This window comes from Alternaria dauci, chromosome 10, assembly GCF_042100115.1.
Source record: "Alternaria dauci strain A2016 chromosome 10, whole genome shotgun sequence".
Classification (NCBI taxonomy): domain Eukaryota; kingdom Fungi; phylum Ascomycota; class Dothideomycetes; order Pleosporales; family Pleosporaceae; genus Alternaria; species Alternaria dauci.
This window is the reverse complement of record NC_091281.1, coordinates 1,725,599-1,744,793: the sequence shown is the minus strand read 5'-3', so window position 1 is coordinate 1,744,793 and position 19,195 is coordinate 1,725,599. Positions and strand designations below refer to the sequence as shown.

Genomic DNA, 19,195 nt, shown 5'->3' with positions numbered 1-19,195 from the left:
AATGTGGTAGCCAACTTGAAATTATTTTGCCATAGAAAAAGGGCTTCTGGTATTTTAAACTCCTGTGCTTGGTATAGATGCTCTCCATCCTCCTCCTCTTCCTGTTGTGTGCAAGTTTGTTTACTCGTACTGTATGTCTTTCTGGCTGGCGATATATGCCATCAAGCTCTTACTTCTACAGAACTTGCCCTTGTTGCACACATCCAGAGATACACACCGGCTCTTTACGTGCCTCGATAACCGCGCTCGAAAGCTTTTCTGTTTTCCCCAACTCTACGCCGTATATCATGCATTCTTTTGTTGCTCGATCGCTTAAATATCCGATTGTGTGGTTTCATTCTAAGAGAGAGAGAGAGAGCGTGTGGTGTTGCTGGTTGACGGGTTCATCGAGCTTCGAATTGGACCATACTGGATAGATTGTGTTAGTGAGTGTTCTCCGACGTAGTTTTTTTTTGGTTTGGTTAGATGGCTGTGCTCCTCTTCCGCGCCGGGACTGTGCAGATTGTGTTTTCCAGCCATGCCTGCAAAAGCTCCGTCTCTACCTCTCTGTCCCCCGTCTTTTCATCGCACCACGTCCCTTGCGCACTTCTCTCCTACCCATATCTTCTTACGCACACGCATTTGTGCCTATTCCCTTTCTCCACCCTTCTTCTTCCTATCTCCTCCTTGCTTCCCGCGCGCCATGTACCCATCAAAGAAATATTTTTTCTCTCTCACTTACCGGTTAGTCCTCTGCTTATACAGCACACGATGCCCACAGTTCCTGCATCGAATCGGCTCGCCGCGCTTGAGCGGGACGTCCATGTCGCAGTCGCCGCACTTGTAGTGGACGGTGCGCGCCGTGGCGTCGATGGCGCTGGTGGTTTGGTCGGCGGCGGTGGTGGTTTGTTGGGGTTGGTAGGAGGACATGGTGGATCGGAGTGTTTGCGGTGTTTTCTGTGTATGTGTGGAAGGGCTGTGAAGGTGTGGGTGGTGCAGGTGAGGTGTGGAAGTTGGAAGTTGGAAGTTAGAGAATGAGAATGCGGTGATGGTTTGCGCCGGCTGGGCTGGAAAACGAGGGTCGCGGTGGTACGTGCGCTGGGCTTATCGATAACGTACCTTGTGCTAGCAAGGCAGCACTTGGGCAGCACGGCGTTAGGGCGCACACACGGCTCGATTATCATCACTGTACTTTGTTGTTGCGTCCGTTGCGGATCTTCGCCCAAGCATCTATACCAAGGAACAAACACGTGGACGTCAAGGCAACGAATGAACACGAAAGCTAGGAGAAATCTGCCTTGACGCCTGCCTTGACATGCTAACGAGGCATATCAGCCCTCACGATGCAGGTCAGACTGCCGATCGTGATGTGCATGGACATATTGTCTCATGCAAGGCAATCTGTTACCTGCCACCTGCGACAGCGGCGCAGCTGACGGCTGTCATGGTCTTGCGATATCAAATCTTGGCACGGCCATCTTGATCCGGCAGGCCTGGATCATGCAGTGTAAATTGCTCCCCTGGTGTTGAGGTTTGCCATCGGCTTGTGGCAGCAGCAGCAGGCAGAAGACACATCGAGCGTCACTACAAGAAATGGCTCCGACGGAATACTGGGCTGTCCTCATCGGTATCAATCGCTATCCAGAGAAGCCATTGAATGGGTGCGTCGCTGACGTACAAATGATACAACAATATCTGGAATCAGACGCATCAGGATCGAAGCCAATCACCATACTATCATTTCAAACGGATAGAGCCATAGAAGACGATGGCGCTAAGCCTGACGATATCTCTGAGATACCTTTGGCACTGCGAGCCCGAGAGCATAACCCAGGGTTCGTAAAATCGGACGTTTGTCTGGATCATTCTACAGAACCTCAGCCTGCCACTCATTCAAATATTCTCGCTGGGTTTGAAGTGGTTATTGAGAATGCTTCGGGGGGAGATTTCGTGTATGTCCATTACTCTGGACATGGTACTACAATAAAATTTCCACCATCAAGACTGGTCAACAAAGTTTCTGGTGATTTGGCTCTGGTGCTTTACGATCCGGACTCGCCGGCCAAGATCAAGCATCTGCCGGGTCGCGTTTTGGCGGGGTTTCTCCGAAGAATGGTCGAAAAGGGACTACACGTTACTCTCGTTCTCGATTGTTGCTTTTCAGGAAGTGTCGTTCGTTCTGGTGGTTCCTCCAAGGCTGTTAGTCGGGTGCTGCCGTACAATCCTAGCGCCGATGGCAATGAGGAGGATCACTCTCTCCAGTTTCATGTCGAGGAAGAAACGTTTCATGCCACTTATCGCACTCTCAACATCCTTCCGAGATGGTTGGTCGAGCCCAATGGCTACACCATCTTGACGGCATGCGGACCAGACGAATTCGCCAAAGAGATCATCATCGGCGAGAGTCAATATCACGGTGCTTTGTCATACTTCATAATGCAGGCACTCGTGGCATTGAGAAAACGCTCACATCGATCACTGTACCACCAAGTTCGTGCACAGTTCTTTGAACATTGGCCACAACAAAATCCATTGCGCTTTGGAAATGGAAACGACGCGTTCTTTGCGACGTCGACTTCGCAGCAGACATCAATGTTCGTACCAGTGTTCAGACACAACAACGGTGTTGACTTGTGCTTGGGCGTGGGACTTGCGCATGGGGTATGTGTAGGCGACGAATACGCAATCTATAAGCCCGACGCGCCCGAAGAAAGAGGCACCTCATCTGCAAAAGCGTGTACTACGATGAAAGTTACCAAAGCCGGCGCCGTCACGTCGGTTTTACTGGAGCAACCACTCACTCCGGCGATGTACGAAGTAGAAACAGGCTGGAAAGGGAAGGCACTCACGAGCTTCCAGACCCGGAGGATACTTGTTGCTATACAAGACGAGATTTTCGATCAAACCACTTGGGCCAAAGCCATGAGTGAAACACGATTTTGCAGAGCGTTCTCTACCGCAGATGCTTCTGCAGAGCATCCCGCTATCTTTGTTGCAAAGAACGAGTGCTCAGAACTAGAGATTCGTGATAGTTCATGCAAGGTCCTGAAAAGTGTACCTGGAATACCCCAGCAAACGAAACATCTGCTTGACTGTGTGGCTCATCTCGTGGATCACATAGCGACATACCAGAATATTCTACGTATTGGAAACCGGAATTCCCCGACTTCCCTGTTAAGCACCTTCGTAATCACCGTGCTGGATGCAAGTGGAAACGAGCTATGCCCCGATTTTGTTGAACTGGTACATGGGGACAAGCTGACGATTCGCATTTGTAATGTCACCGAAAATCCGCTTCATGTAGGGATATGCTACCTCGATGGGTTGTGGGGTATCGTGAACTTGCTTTCGCACGACGGAAGTGGAGAGTATATCAAAGTTCTTCCTCAGAGCGAGGAGTCATTACCTATCATAGCCGGTGTTCCCGACCAACTGTCATCCCGTGGACAAACTTACTGCGACGATACATTGAAAATCTTCGTTACTGCAAAGCCAACGTCTTTTGAGCCTTTGGAGATGGACCCGTTACCCGAACAAATTGATTCTCTAGCCAGCATTCCTACACGCGGCTCTCGACCAGCACTGTCGCAACTTCTTTCCAGACTAAGCGCACCGAGTCGGAGTTCTTCCGATGACATCCTCGACGAGTCCTGGACTTGCCGCGATATCATCGTACGAACACATCGTACACAGGCCCCCTTTAAGTGACTTTTCTCAAGTCACTGGCAGCGATAGAATCTCCGTTCCTAGCCTCATCGCCGTTTTCGTCGCAGAGTGTACAATACGCTTGCTCTACATATTGGACAAAATAGGGACCTTCCAGTATTTCCCCCCCAGCAGCGTCATGTCCGACGACGACGTTGACCTCGTCGCCTAGTCGAAATGAACTTGCCTATCACACGAGTTAGGCTTGATTGATCATCTTATGGCTTAGCGGTACATTTACATTTTGAGGCCGCGTGATTGTAGCGCGATCATCCTCGCTCACTATTATCTTGGCTTTGGCGCCACTGATCAACGTTAGAGCGTGAGCACACAATCTATTAAGATACAACCTTTTTTGATCAGTCATGATCTGCAGTCTATTGTCCCTCGCGGTTAGTTAGCGGAGTACGCGCAGACGAGGCAGAGCTTATATCGCCAGCCAGGCCATGTGCTTAGTGACTGGAAAGCTGAGACTCAATACTAAGAAATATCATATCAGCCATCGCTTGCAGTTGCATTTCCGAAGAGATCCAACAATCTTTCTACCCATGTGTTCAGTCATGATTGGTTAACTTCGATGCAACTCGAATTGGTGGCGCAGCCTTGCTGCAACAAAGGTCCTTCAACCTGCTTTACCAGTCTAATATTGCAGGGGAGAAATGCTGTTTGGGCTGTATCACAGCAGCGTTTTTCTCTTCGACCATACTTTGCGGTACGAGGCAACTTCGCTGCTCCTCCCACTGCGAAGGATGCTAGGCTAAATGCAAGCGGCTGTTCAGCATAAATCATCCAAATCTGCTATTCTGATAGACATGGTTTGGACGACCTTGCTCACTTGTAGCACCTTTAGTTATGGTCTCACAAGCGAATGAGTCGCGTGGCTTGCGCCAAGTTCTAAGCTCGGTCTTTCAATGGACCAGTCAGCAGCATGGTAATATAGATAAGACAACCAAGACAGGTAAGATGTTACAGCAAGCTGCTGTGCGACAAGACACTGACATATGGTAGTTGAAAGTTATCGACCTGGGTATCCTCGCTTCTCAGCACTCGTTGCCGGACATGAAAGTCTGCATGTAGCACGTCGGTTTACGATAATACGGACTAGGTTGCTGTTGCAGAAGCAGCATAGACTTGCAGAACTTGAATCGAAGCTGAACCAGATCGACGTACAAGAACGGAGACCTTTGTTTCTTGGTAGCTACCGCATGGACAAGAATAGCGAGCGAAAGCAGATCTTGTCCGATATTGACATCGCCTTGTCCGATTACGGTTCGTCAGCTAGCCTTTCAATTTGTAAAACAGGTATGATAGCCGCTTACCCTGGCTAGACAACTTGGTGGAACGGAATTTTCGCAATCGGCAAATCCAAACAGCTCGGGAACGGGACATACTCAGCCTACAAAACTGGGTCAAGGGAAATGCATGCTTAGCTCGTCAGGATACCGAATACCTCGAGCATATCGATGATTTGATGGGTCTTGGAGGTTCACATGATGATGCGTTCATCCAAGTCCGGACGATGATCGAGAACATTCTCATTAGGTTCTTTCGCAGATCGTACAAGGCAAGTTCTTCCAATGTTTCAAAGCGCAGATACAAAGAAAACTAAACAACCCCCAGAAGCTGTGCATGGAAGTCTCAAGAGACCAAGAGGTTTTTATTCCTCCAAGATCCCTGTTGAACCAGTGGGTGAGAGCAGTATTGGTGTTGATCATTCTGCTGTTCCTTCTGGTCCCTGTCGTCGCATGCTATTGCTCGCACAACATATTGTCACGTCTCTTCGTAGTGATTGTTTCAGTAACTGTGTTTGTTGGCACGCTATCGACTTTGACTAAAGCCAGAATGGTGGAAGTTTTCGTCGCTAGTGCCGCGTAAGTACTGTTTCAATACCCCACATCATCATTATCATCTGCTTCATTCAAGTTCTCTATCTGACTGTGGTTAAAGTTATACTACAGTGTTGACGGTTTTCGTCACTACAACAGGGAATGCAAAATGACGCTACGCAGACCAACACCAGAGCACTCAATCAGCTTTTTCTCTCTTGAACATTTGCTTGAATACAATAATAGCCCACCCATTCACTGTTCCTCCTAACGTTCGGAATTTACATATCGCTTGTTCGAGCCTGTAAAGCTCAAAGTTTGAGGCTTTGTGACACGCTCGCGATTGCCACTGCTCGAAGGGTACGGACACATAATGCAGGTGCTCAAGCACTGCAGCCAAGATCCCAATAGCAATCATCACAACTGTACATCTTGCTTATGCACGGCTCGGTGACAAATCAGTGGACTCATCAGCATGTGCTGCTGAGCTCCTTCCTGTGACCAATGACGGGTAACATGAAGCAAGAATGCCCAACATTGACCATTTCCGGCGTGTGAATCCAAATATCAGATTCGAGTATCTCATCTTTCGGTCATACTATATGCACAACGCTGTGTTCGTCTCACCGGTTAATATTGTGAGCGCCAATCGAGGTCATCATTTTCGGATTGCCATGAGGTCATCGACGTGGTTTTGCCACCATCTCCAACCACAAGAGCTATGCTGTCCGGCTAACTCTGAGAGACATCACATCGTGAATACACTCAGAAGTCATTCAATCTAGTCGTCACGTTACCATGTATCCGTTTCAACTCCAAGATGAGGCAGTCAACACTATCGAGCCAATGGGATTCGAGCAATTGGCGGCCCTTGTCGCTTCCCAGACGGTGCTTACTTCTACCAACATTGAGCCCTACATCTACGTCTGTGCACGCATATTCGATCACTTTGGAGCTGTCGTATTTTTGGAAGAAGGTCTCGAAAGAGCTGAACAATGGGTTACGATGACGAGCATCAGCAACGAAGATCACACACGTCGTGCTGAGATCATGAATTTACTCTCGGCGAAGCTTCATCAGCGCAGATATCTGCTAGAAGATGTCTCGTTACTGAATGGAGATCCTCCAGACCTGTAAGCGCATAATTCTGATAGCATGTGTAATAGCGGTGGGCATTTATCGTATAGATATAAAGCAGAGATGGCCACTTGGCTTATTTTCGATGACTACACTAACTCACTCTCTCCAGGGCTACACACGAAGATCGGCAGCGGGAAGCGCACTCCCTGATAGTCAAATCCACTAAATTACTTCGAGAATTTCAGAGCAAGGGCCGTAACGAAGATCTTGAGCAGGCCATACTGGATGGGAGACGTTCCATCAGTATGACTCCGATCAGTCACCAGTATCTGCATTCGACCATCAGTAACGTTGCTGTGATGTATGGTCGAAGGTTCGAAAAGCACGGAGATCCTGCCGACATTGACCAGGCTGTGAAGATGGCAGATCTGGCATTAATGGTACTACCAGCTGCTGAACATGATTTCCGGTTAGCCCGACTTGTGAATCTTGGTAGCTGGCTGGGCCGCCGGTTTATCGCACGAAGTGAGGCACAAGACCTTACAAGAGCGATTAATGTAACGGAAGAGGCTCTGGGACTGGCTTCGGAAAATTCGCAGAAAGCCTCCATATCGGCTAACCTAGGGAATCTGCTCCAAGACAGGTACGATAGATATGGGATGGTGGATGACTTCAATCGAGCGGTTGATATGGCCGAGAACGCTGTCAATGCTATGCGCGATGCTGAAAGCAAAGACTTCACGCTACAGGATATCCAAGTGGGACTCATGCTGCGCGTGAAGAACCGCTACCGAACGTTTGGCATCTCGAAGGATCTCGACCGCGCTATCGAGCTTGGAGAGGAGATACTCACAAACACTCCCATCGAACATATGCGTTACAATACACGTTTGAGCGAGCTCTCGTCCATTTACTCTCTTCGATACGAGAAGAGAAAGAATCGAGGCGATCTTCGCCGAGCCATCGAATTACACGAAAGGACGGCGGACCTTTCTACATTCACCGATCACCCATATACCATCAAATACAAGGCCCACAGCGCAGATCTACTGAGTCTTCGCTTCCTCGACTTAGAAGGCCCCTCTGATCGAAATGATATTGACCAAGCGATTCTCTTGGCTGAGGAAGTCACCACGATGATCCATGAGAAAAACTCTGAATATCGCAACGCCCTTATCAACTTAGCGACGATACGCGCTATCCGACATGAGAAATATAAAAAAGCAGATGACATGAACCGAGCTATCGAAGTATGTGGGATGGCTGCGTCTTTGATGCCGGAAGAGGCTATCGAAAGGTGTGGCGTGTACTTCAACCTGGGCCGATGGTATTCGGAACGATACAGCCAGAATCGCGATGATGAAGACTTGAGGAAAGCACTCTTGTCGTATGAGAACGGCCTAAACAGCAAGAACATCCAGCCACGGTGGCGTTTACATGTGTCTCGTAGGATAGCTGACATACTCTTCCAGCAATCTAGAGGGTCTGAAGCGCATACTGTTCTCGAACAAGCTGTTAGAAATCTATCTTTGGTCAGCCCCCGGTTTCTCAACAACACAGACAAACAGGATCAACTCGGAGAATTCGAAGGCCTAGCATCAATGGCTGCAACCGCTGCCCTTGAGGCAGGCAAGACACCATGCCAAGCTCTAGAACTCTTGGAAATGGGCCGGGGAGTCATATCTGGACTTCTCATGGACACAAGAACTGACATTTCTAATCTCAACATCTCCGATGAGAAGCTCTGCAAAGAATTCGAGTTCTACAAAGACCTTCTAGATCCGCCAATAGATCCTCGTTCCGTCAATTCCATGAAGCATGTACATGAGGCACTTTCGCAAGACCGCTTGAGACAGCATCAAATGGACAGCGAAAGGTTAGACGCTATCATCGCGAAGATACGAAGTATACCCGGACAAGAAAGGTTCCTTCTACCGCCCTCGGCATCCGAGATCATGGCGGCAGCCGCGAATGGCCCAATCACCGTCATCAACATCAACGAATACCGCTGTGATGCTTTCATCGTTGAGGCTCATCAAATCCGCTTGGTTGCTCTACGTTCATTAAGTAAAGGCCAGATCCGAACACGATTCTTAAATCAGGGTCTCAAGCGGACATCGCTGGAAGACTTGAAGTGGCTGTGGGATGTCGCAGCAAGACCTGTTCTGGACGCCCTAGGATACAAGGAAGCAGTAGAAAGAGATACATGGCCTCGGATATGGTGGGTCTGCACTGGAGTGTTAAGCCATATCCCGATCCATGCAGCAGGTGACCATCAGAAGGGCTGTGGAGATTCAGTTTTGGACCGAGTCATGTCCTCGTATACATCGAACATCAAGGCGCTTATTCACATGCGCAAGCGAAAAATCGATGCGAATCCTGTATGCCAGCCAGCGAATGCAGTTCTGGTATGCATGCGGCAAACACCAGGATACGGTGCAGAGGGAATGTTGAGATACGCAGAAGATGAGATTGCTATTGCAGCATCGTCGTGCCATGCGCTCGGCTTAGAGGTGTTGGAACCGGAGAAGAGCAGAGATGCAGTGATCAAAGCATTGCCTAGTTGCAACATATTCCACTTCGCGGGCCATGGGAAGTCAAATCCAACAAATCCAGCCGAAAGTAAGCTGCTGCTAGAAGACTGGGAGACCAGTCCTTTGACAGTATCGAGTCTCCGCGACTACCAAATTCAACATGGTTCCTCATTTCTAGGGTATCTTTCGGCTTGTGAGACTAGTAGGATCGAGGCCGAAAACCTTGTCGATGAAGGTATACATCTCGTGAGTGCTCTGCAGCTTGCGGGTTTCAAGCATGTTATTGGCACACTTTGGGAAGTCTCGGATAAGTACAGTGTGGACGTTACAAGGCAACTATATGGGACACTCGAGAAACAAGGCTTGAATGATTCTGCAGTGTGTCTGGGATTGCATCGCGCTCTGAGATCGATGCGCGACGCCGACCTCACGCTTTTGCGCGACGTACCTGGAGTCGGGAAACTTATGGCTAACCACGAAGGAGATGTAGATGGGGCCGGTATTGATGCGAAAAACTCGCACATGTCTCCGGGAGCACACGCGGCAACGAGCGGCAACGATACGGAAAATCTGCTGCTGGGATCTGAGGCAGCCATGACTACAACTGGCAGCGATAGAGTTTTGACGTTCCAGGATAGCAAGATCCAGCCCAGAAAAGCAAGGCCGGTACTCGCTTGGGCACCATACGTGCATTATGGAGTCTAGTCGGACATGAATTAGGGCGCCGCGCTTGCCGTGAAAGTCTGGCCAATTTGCCAGCACTATGCTATCGTATCTGCTCGAGCCCCATAATCACGGTGTCTGGTAGTGCAGGATCAAGTGTTCAAATGCGGATGCGGATGCTGAGGCGGTTGCGGACACGGAGGGTTTTCATATCGGTCTTGTGATAGAGCAGGGAGATTATAGAGCTTTGAGACTGTTACTTTCTGCAGATGCAGTACAATCATTGGTTCTCACGACAACAGAAGCAGAAGAACTTCTGGGTCAAGCGGAAAGATTGGAGGATGTGCCCGACATTGTCCCAATCTTCGAAAACCTTATAACCATCCCACTCTTGCCAAAAGGTCTCGTGTGAGTGGCAGCACAATTCCATATTTTTGAGGCATTCGCAGTATGCTGTCCTCTTGAAACCTCGCCCATGGTTCGGCGGGTTCCCTCGAGACACACCCCGATCTTCTGTTAAAGCTAGACGTTGCATGCTCTCCCTGTCTTGCAAGTCAACGACTTGGTGGTTGTTTGTTTGCGTACATGGATTGAGCCAAGCAATCGCTCGAGCTTTCTGATCAAAGTCGATTGCTCTATGGTCAACTGCCTTCTAAGATAGGTACTATATCCCCTCGTTTTCGTCTCCCAATATTCAGCACTCACAATGACCGCGATACCACCATCAACCTCACTTCTGGATTCGATGAAAGTTGTCAAACTCTTCAAGAACCTCATCCTTGGTATGTTCCCTTGGTACTAACTTCACATCTTACTAATGTACTATCTAGATAACGTGCGCGCCGGTTACGGTCATCGGTACCCGAGCCCTAAATACAGGTTCTAGGTAACTGTCGCCCGCTACGACAGTCTCTATTGTGCCCAAGCTATTGTGTAAACCGAAAAGAATTGGAATGCGGGGTGGAAGATACTGCTTGAGAGTGATTCCGAATGGTCGACACAACATGCTGTGGAAGACCTATATTCCAAGTCTTTAGAAAAGATGGGGAGAATCACGTGTAAGGACAACGGTATCTAGCTCTAGAGATCAAAAATGCTGACGCAATATAGTACAAATATATAAAGTTTGTACGTGTCTTAGAGAAGACGGCAGGTTTTGGGAATCAGATTCGGATAATTCAGATTGGGAGGGTAAGCCGCACAGATATCGCCGACCGGAGTGTGAACCGCAAAGACACACCAAGAAGGAGAGCCACGAGCGAGAAAATGATGTGCAAGAAGGCGACAAGGAGATGGACTCAATACGATCGAGCGTCTCCTCAGTTACCATCCGTGCCGCAAGCTGTTAGCGGCGACTGAGGCTTGTAGGAGATATCCAAGCATAAAACTTCCAGCTTCATTGTCTCTTCAACATTCTTCCTTCTTTTGCCTTGAGCTACTACAAGTCACTCACGATGGAGTTATCCCCGCTCGTGAAGTCCATGAAAGTGATGGCGACATACAAGAATCTCATCTTGGGTACCAATACCCAACTATCCCGCCTCTCACATCACTGACACACTATCAAGAACAAGTTCGTACCGTCTACGGTCCCTCTCAGGCACACCCAGACCTTCAGTTCTCTGTCATCACGTCTCTCATCTCGAACAGTACAGAACAGAACCCGATCGCCTACTACTCTGCCTAAGTTATTGTCTACACAGTTCCTGGCTCGTCTGTAGAATGGAGATTGTTAGTCGGTACTGCTGGCTTCGGTCCAAAGCAGGATGCGGTGCAGGACCTGTACTGCAAGATACAAATGAAGGTAGGTGAAGTCACGAGTAAGCGGAACACAGATACATGTCTAGGAAACCGAGAATAGACTAACATCATTCAGGCAGCATAAAAGAAGGTGAGATCAGGGACGGGGGGGGGGACTAAAGAAGTCGAATCCACATAACGCAAGAAGGACGGGCTGACTGGGTAGCTTTCCAGTGTGAGACGAGGAAGCTAGAAAATCGGCAGGATATACTCGAGAATCGGCAGGCAAGGAATGTGATGGTAAGATGGCTTGGCGTGAATGTGCGTGTACTCATACTGGATTTCATGTCCTTACCTCCATTCCCTCAGCCATCTCCCTAAAATATTCCAAAGGTTCACATTGTTGTGGTCTTCCAGCTTCTCCCATTTTCCTCATTTGTCTGCTTGGAAACGGAATTAACCACTGCTAGCAAACTCGCATGTGCGCGATAATCACCTACATGCCCCTCACTCGTGTCAACCTTGGAAGTGTCAGCCTCTAACCAATTCCCTCTGTATCTGCGGTAGACGGCGATCAGGCGACGGCGTCATCCCTGCTCATGATTAAAATGTGCTCCGCAACACATTTTCTATCAATCGACAGTTTCACACATTCGTTTAATGACTGTAGACCTTTCCAAAGATCTTGGAAGTCCTGATGTCGGGGAGGCCACCCAGCTGGTGTTCGCTTCGTTGCATGCCGTTATGAACAGAAATGGCACTGCTTCTCCATTTACAGTATTCCTTCCCAGAGATAATACTCTGGATATCTAGGCGCTGACATCCCAGAAGTGGAGAAATCAGTAATAACCATGGTGTTGATGACGTTCAAAGCCACGCTAGTCCAAATACGGCTTTGCCTCGGCTCGGTAACTACCCCAGACTTATCGCGACCTCCGCACTGAACTCCGCAGTCACGATCCGTCCAACGCGTTCATAACTCACTCAACTGCGACGTTAACACTAATCGCCTTGCGAATCTTGTATAGCTAAGCTTGTCGACTTACAAGGACAATCTCAAAATACCAATGGCAGAAGCGAGGATCCAACGGAAGGGGTTGAGCAAGGAGCTCTCCGAACCTCTTCCTGAGCCGCCGTCATTTGAGGGGTTGAAGGGAATCAGAACTATCGCTGGGGATCTGGGTAGCCAGTGAGTACGGATTTGTGGCGCGGAATCGTAACTGGAAGAGCGATTGCTGACTGCACGTAGACGCGTCAAAGACAAGGTAATCATCGTTACCGGTATGCTCACGACTGCTAGCACATGCCGCATACCACCTTCATCTGACATTGCTTCTAGGCGCAAACTCCGAAATAGGCATCGGCCGTGCAAGCGCACATCAATTCGCGCGCAACGGTGCCCGCGCTATCTACATTTGCGACCTTGACGATTCCAACCTCGAGACCCACAAGCGCCAGCTCAACACGCTATACCCATCGACCGAGATCCACACCCGGAAATTCGATGCCGCAGACGAAGCGGCCGTACAAAAAGTCTGCCAAGACGCCATAGACACGTACGGCCGGCTCGATGTCTTCTTTGCCAACGCAGGAATGGTATCCGGCAAGGTGTTCTGGGAAGAGACGGTCGAAAACTTTACGAAGATGTTGCGCGTAAACACCCTCTCCGTCTTTCTTGCTGCGAAACACGCTTCTCGCGCTATGCTGAAGACGTCGGATCAGAAGCCGTATCCTGGCGGCAGTATCATTGCCACGGCGAGCACAGCAGGTCTCCGATCCAATGCCGGCCCGACCGATTACTCAGCCTCAAAGGCTGCGGTCGTCAGCCTGATGCAGACATGCGCGTATCAACTTGCTGGCACGGGTATCCGTTGTAATGCAATCTGCCCGGGTCTCATCGAAACGGGCATGACGAGGACGACGTACGACGCGGCGAGGAAGAGGGGGAGCGAGAAGAAGATTGGGCAGCTGAATCCGCTGCAGAGAGGAGGGCAGCCAGATGAGATTGCGAGGGCGGTGCTGTTTTTGGCGAGTGATGAGGCGAGCTACGTGAATGCGCAGGCTTGGGCTGTGGACGGAGGGTTGAGCGGTGGATTACCGTTTGTGCCGGGCAAATTGGCATAGAGTGGACATATTGTCTTGGGAAATTGGGGCGGTATGGACTCTGTTGTGTCGCATGAAGTAACTCATACATCACAGCAATTCTATGAATTTGGTATGCTTGTGGGTCCTTTGCTAACTTATCGGTAGCCGAGTGCGGTTTCGATTCTGGTCGCGAAATCTTACATCCTTGTATCCATTTACTGATCAACCAGCCAGTCACGATGTCGCAGTAGTAACCTGCATGTAAATTAGCCCCATAGCGAACCAAGACTTTGCTGGCTCAGCACGATGCAGAGTATGTTTCAGGGTAGCCGAATCATTTGCGTACCTTGTGTGAGACCCTTACTCCAAAAATATCATCGCATCCATTTATTTCATCCCTGCATAAGCTGATCTACCCGATTATCATCTTCTCATACCCCTGCTGGCGAGCTTCAACATGGCCGACCTCCCAGCACACATCTCAGGCTACGAAACCCTCGAGCCTCCCACCCTGGACTCTGATATCACAGCCCCGACGTCCTTCCCACCTCTTCCCAGCTCAGTATCCCAACGTCGAACACGATATCCACCAGCCCCAACAATCTACCTCACAGGATTTCGCTGTCACATCAGCGACCCAGAATACAACTACGCGAGAGAGATGACCGGAGAGATCCAGCCGTACTGGTTCGAAGAATCGTATAGCGCAGCGGGCTTTGCCGAGGGCGTGAGACGGAGAGCGAGGAGAGATATGGGGCCCCATGAAGATGTAGTCGCGGTTATAGATCTTGGTGATGATGGGGAGGACATGGATAGCGATCAGTCGGAGAGTAGCAGTATGACGCGTGAGGAAGAGTGGAAGCAGATTGAAGCGGAGAGGAAGAGGCTGGAGAAAGAGATGAAGAAGCTCAAGTCCAGTGAGATGGGGCAGCGCCTTGCTTCTGGCGCACTCGGTCTGCTAGACTTCTTGAACGAGACCGAGGGGACAGGTAACTCTAGTGCTGAAGCCGCTGGGTCGCAAAAGCTATTGGCTGATTCTTTCTGAACTTTAGGCTCAAGTAGTGTCGGTCATGATAGTTCTACATTTGCCGAGCCACAGCCCGCACCCGCGGTCGAAGAATCCCCAGTATCATCTCCACCGCCTTTCCGCGCACCCCATCCTACATCCTCCATGACCCGTCACTCGGGTCCTTTAGGAGAGGACCCATGGCTACCATCTACACCAACGCGTCCGCGAGCTCCTACGCCCCCATCACTGAGAAGCTTGGCGACTGCGGAAACTGACACCGACGCCCAGAGCACAACGAGCACGGGATACATTTCGCAACCGTTTTCTTCTTCATCTGCAACGACAGCGCAGGCCAATGTCCCATTGTTGCCCACGCCAGAGAATAGTGTACGTTATCCCCCTCCGTACTAGCTTGACATTACGTACGCGTAATTGAGGCTGATGAGTGTGAATAGGGATTAGTGAGGGGCGTTGGTACGTTGGAAAGGCAGACTCCAGAGAATAGTGTAAGTGTCACTCTATCTCGTTGTATTTAGTGGCTGTCTGACTAATCCCGCGCGAAGGGTCTGGTGCAGGACTTTGGTACGCTGGAGAGGGCGAGAGCGCTCAGGGCAACTAGGAGTCGGTTCTTTGGGTGTTGCGGGAGGAGGAAGAATAAGTAGATGGTGGATGATAGTATGCGTGGATTCTGGGATGTTGCGATGATATAGGGAAAAATTTGGAAGGTTGGACTTGTAGGCATGGACACTCGATGAAGCATTGCAGAGAAATTGTATAGAGTGGTACATTATCGCTGTCTGAATAGAGATCTGGTTGGTTCAGATGTAGTGTGCTATCTACCTAGGTATGCTCAGCTAGTGCCGTTCCCTATTATTTGCTGTAGACTGTCCATTCCACCTAAAAGCGGATTACGGGTAGTATTGAACGATCTTATCTTGTAATACTCCACATGCGAAAGTGGAGCAGAACGGGGCTCCCAGATATTTCGCATGCGCTGAAGGGTGTTGCGTTTCCGTCCTGCCAGAAGCTGCGTTCAGCGTTCACCACTCTTCATGACCACATCGAGTCGCCTTCACTTTGACTCACAGCCAGAAACGATGCGCATTCACGCCTAAGGAAGTATTTTTTGACTGCGGTCTTTACCGCGCTTTGACCGCTTGGATATTTCTTCCCTGAAATTCTCTCGTTGTCCCAACAGTTGCTACGCCTCCACGGCCGCCTCCACGCGTCAACGCAACACCATCAACATGGCCGGTTCGAACGGTCGGAAGAGCCGTTTAAACTTCGCGGGCTTGATGCGCGCGACCAGTCAGTCGTTCCCAACTCCGCAGGAGATTGAGTCGCAGAAATGGAACGACGCGCTGGAGAGTTCGCAGCGCGCAGTGGAAAAGTCGATGGACACACAGACCTACCAACGGATGGTTTCTCATATCAAACCACTGTGGGATGAAGAAGCTAAAGGGCTCCAGAGATCATCTAGCGGTATTGTGAGAGGTGACGGAGTTAGGACCACTGTCCAGTCGCCTTCGAGCGACACCACGGTGAAGCTGGGCAACGGCTACAAAGGTCGCCATGGTGGCTATTCGCAGACTCCGGTCCCTGAAGCCGCTGCTATCGCGTCAAAAGGAGAATATGATCGATTCTCTAGGAATGCTTGTCCAGAAACTCCGCTCTCCCGCCGCACTGATGCGCCTGGTGGAGGCTCGACCGAGTCGCCGCGTCAACCTCACCCCGGCGGCCCTGGCCATACTTATGCAAAGCCGGCCACTCATAGCGCGTCAATCGACTGGTGGTATGAGCAGGACAAAAACCCACAAGGATCGTTGCACTTGGGTGCCAACTTTAGCGCGCCCGGTTTCCAGGCTCGTCGTCACCAGCCAACCCTGTCCAACCAACGAGTATCACCGGAAGACCTTCACACGCCGCACCGAGCACAATCCTACGACAGTAAGCAGGGCGACACGTTGTCAAGCCTACCAAGTATCTCGTCCCCATGGCGCCCTGGTCATGTGAAGGAGCAACCCCCCAAGACCAACGGCGGGGCTGCACCGCTCCGCTCAGTCCCATACGAAAATCTTCGACGATTCTACGAGATGGGATGGCAGAGTCCACCGGAAACCATCGCACAAATGACAGAAGCAAACCTCCGCAAGCGAGACACCTCGTCGCCTACCGTTCAGCCCTACGCATCTACCGGGTCGATCTCACCAACCTTCGACATAAGACCACGCAGCGCTCTGATCGACGACGATGGAACTATTTTCATTCATGGCTTCGGACACGCGCGAAAGTATGCCGATCCGTTTGTGGACTCTGAGCCGATTTGGTTCGATTCACCGTCTACCAGGTCTCCCATCGCTAGGCCAACAACGCACACTCAGCTGCCGTCCCAGCCACCCATGCAACTACCTCCTACACCAGTCTCTGCAGCATGGCACACTTCAGTTCCTGTGAACGCTGGATCCACTCACCGACCCACACCAGTATCAGCGTCCCCCTTCTCCGCGGCCTCTGTTAGTGCTACACCGCTTACTCCAGTGTTCCGTAATTCTGCATCCGTACCGACTCCACGAGATCGTCCACCCGCGCGATCCGATTTCCGCTCTCTACCGCCTCCGCTGTCCAGCATCGACGGCAAGTATCATCACACTCCAGACGCGCGCGCACGTCTGGAAGCACAGAAACCCGTCCGCGAAGAGTGGATCCTTACCGGAGTCGCCAGGATCAGACAACTAGCAAGGCTATCGCAGTCCAACTACAATCTCTGGCTGCAGACTCGTTCCGAGCTGGCTTACAAGAACTGGCAGAAGGCTGAAGCGGCGTTGCTCGAAGCTACAGATACAGAGACCAAGAAGGAAGAGAGGCGGAACCTGTTCCTGAATCCGAAGGGTATGACGGCGCTGAAGACGGATAAGGCTGAGGACATGTCAGCTGACAGCCGTGTCAACGGAATTGCACCTGGCGAAAAGAAACTGCTCGGGTACCAGATGGCGACGATGGAGCGGGTATGTGCAGAGGTCAAGCGCGACAAAGGCGATGATATTATCACGGCTGAGATGCTGGCGACGTTGAGCATGGACGAGAAGAAGGCGCTTCGGAAGCATCTTCTCGGACGGCTTGAAAGGTCTTGAGCATGTGTCGTGATACAGAGATTTTGTGTTTCGCAGATGAGCAGTAAACAAAGATCTGGAAACTGTGTAGCAGGCCATGTTATCATGCGATGACGTGATCGTGGTAGTCTACGTAACAAACATGTAACGATCTAAACAATACAAAGCATGTCTACGCTCCACCACCTGCCGTGATCTTGTTGCCCTCGACACTCTTCTGCTCTATGCCCAGACTGACAAGAAAAGTCTATTGCTGCCTTTTTTGTTAGAAGGGGATTTATCATCTCTCGTCTTAAGCACCGAGGGGGTGTCACTTTACTTCTTCATTTCCTCGTGCGCAAAAGTATCTTCGAGGCTGCTCTTCTACTCTCCCAGTCTTGCATCGTTATCCACAAATACCCGTGTGTGCTCAGCATTGCTAAGAGCCGTGCCTATACTCACCGTCTCCTTTGTACAACCGTGTATCTGCATAACGGCTAGCTAGCCCGAGGTCCGGCTCAACATCACACAGCCAGAACAAGCCTTTTGCAGGCGGGCCGCTACAAACCTCGGTGAAACGTTGCTTACCCGTCAACGGGTATCTTGTAGACCGAACAAACAGTCTCGCGGAAAGCGGACATACCTGGTAACTCACAAGACGCGTACTCTAGTCCGATGAATGAGGCGAACGCGAAAAATAAAAAGCTTTAGAGGAAAGCAGCAGCATGACAGGGTCCCATCCTATACAGAATTCTTTGGTCCCACGCCTCAAACTCAAAGAGAGTGCTGGCCGTACTCTTAACGGCGTCTGGTAGCCAAGCGATAGTGTCGACTGGGGCGTCTGGAATCAAGAGGTCGTGAAGAGGGCGCGGGACGTTGTGTTGCCGGAGCGCAAGTGGCCAATGGGGGATTGCCGCAGGATACAGCCGTTCCGATCCTAATCACCATCGGAAGTTAGCTCTGTGTATACAATGAAAATCGCTTGTAGCCTTGGAGGTTGCTGAACGTAGTCGCGCATGCCAGTTTGTTTTTTGATGTGCAGACATTCCACTACATGGAGAAGTACTACCATCCTACTATGAAATTCAAAACTCGTGAGGATTGGACCAGAATCAGGATAAAAAAAAAAGAGAGATACTTTTATCGTTGTGAAAGAACGCACCTTTGGTCCTCTCACCTTCCCCACAAATCCACTGCTGAACGATCTGCATGCGCATCTGCTGACTGTACTCGAGGCGCGAGTCCAACGCGAGCATAGCGACGACAGTCGAATGGGAACCCCTGTCTGTCATCTGTGCGCGAACGCAGATCCCTGTGCGTATCTTGGGGGAACATGATTAGCCAGATGGTGAGGGTAGGTGGGGTAGCTAACTGGTTGGTAAGGAAATTCCTTTTTGTAGAAGCTGGAAGCTTCAACCTTCATCCTTGACGAGATCTGGGTAGTGGGCAGATTTGCGCTGCGGGCCGGTTCGCTCCCGTGGGTGC

The 19,195-nt window shown here is 50.4% G+C and overlaps 5 protein-coding genes across 5 annotated transcripts; 4 read left to right on the top strand and 1 right to left on the bottom strand.

Moving 5' to 3' along the window:
* Window positions 1-28: 28 nt before the first annotated feature.
* ACET3X_009976 (uncharacterized protein) lies at window positions 29-1,013 on the bottom strand. Its single transcript, XM_069456150.1, has 2 exons — window positions 722-1,013; window positions 29-408 (listed from the first exon to the last, which is right to left on the bottom strand). The coding sequence occupies exons 1-2, from the start codon at window positions 907-909 to the stop codon at window positions 384-386; spliced, it is 213 nt and encodes a 70-aa protein (XP_069302809.1). The 5' UTR covers window positions 910-1,013; the 3' UTR covers window positions 29-383.
* Window positions 1,014-6,308: 5,295 nt separating this feature from the next.
* ACET3X_009975 (uncharacterized protein) lies at window positions 6,309-8,862 on the top strand (the record flags this gene model as incomplete). Its single annotated transcript, XM_069456149.1, has 4 exons — window positions 6,309-6,643; window positions 6,760-7,840; window positions 8,063-8,811; window positions 8,859-8,862. 4 exons carry the CDS (start codon window positions 6,309-6,311, stop codon window positions 8,860-8,862), a joined length of 2,169 nt encoding a protein of 722 aa, XP_069302808.1.
* A 3,624-nt stretch (window positions 8,863-12,486) lies between these two features.
* Window positions 12,487-13,885, top strand: ACET3X_009974 (uncharacterized protein). The gene is made up of 3 exons (XM_069456148.1): window positions 12,487-12,716; window positions 12,777-12,808; window positions 12,867-13,885. Exons 1-3 carry the CDS (start codon window positions 12,595-12,597, stop codon window positions 13,649-13,651), a joined length of 939 nt encoding a protein of 312 aa, XP_069302807.1. The 5' UTR covers window positions 12,487-12,594; the 3' UTR covers window positions 13,652-13,885.
* Window positions 13,886-14,069: 184 nt separating this feature from the next.
* On the top strand, window positions 14,070-14,657 carry ACET3X_009973 (uncharacterized protein; the record flags this gene model as incomplete). Its single annotated transcript, XM_069456147.1, has 1 exon — window positions 14,070-14,657. One exon carries the CDS (start codon window positions 14,070-14,072, stop codon window positions 14,655-14,657), a length of 588 nt encoding a protein of 195 aa, XP_069302806.1.
* A 1,211-nt stretch (window positions 14,658-15,868) lies between these two features.
* ACET3X_009972 (uncharacterized protein) lies at window positions 15,869-17,752 on the top strand (the record flags this gene model as incomplete). Its single annotated transcript, XM_069456146.1, has 1 exon — window positions 15,869-17,752. The coding sequence occupies one exon, from the start codon at window positions 15,869-15,871 to the stop codon at window positions 17,750-17,752; it is 1,884 nt and encodes a 627-aa protein (XP_069302805.1).
* Window positions 17,753-19,195: the final 1,443 nt, after the last annotated feature.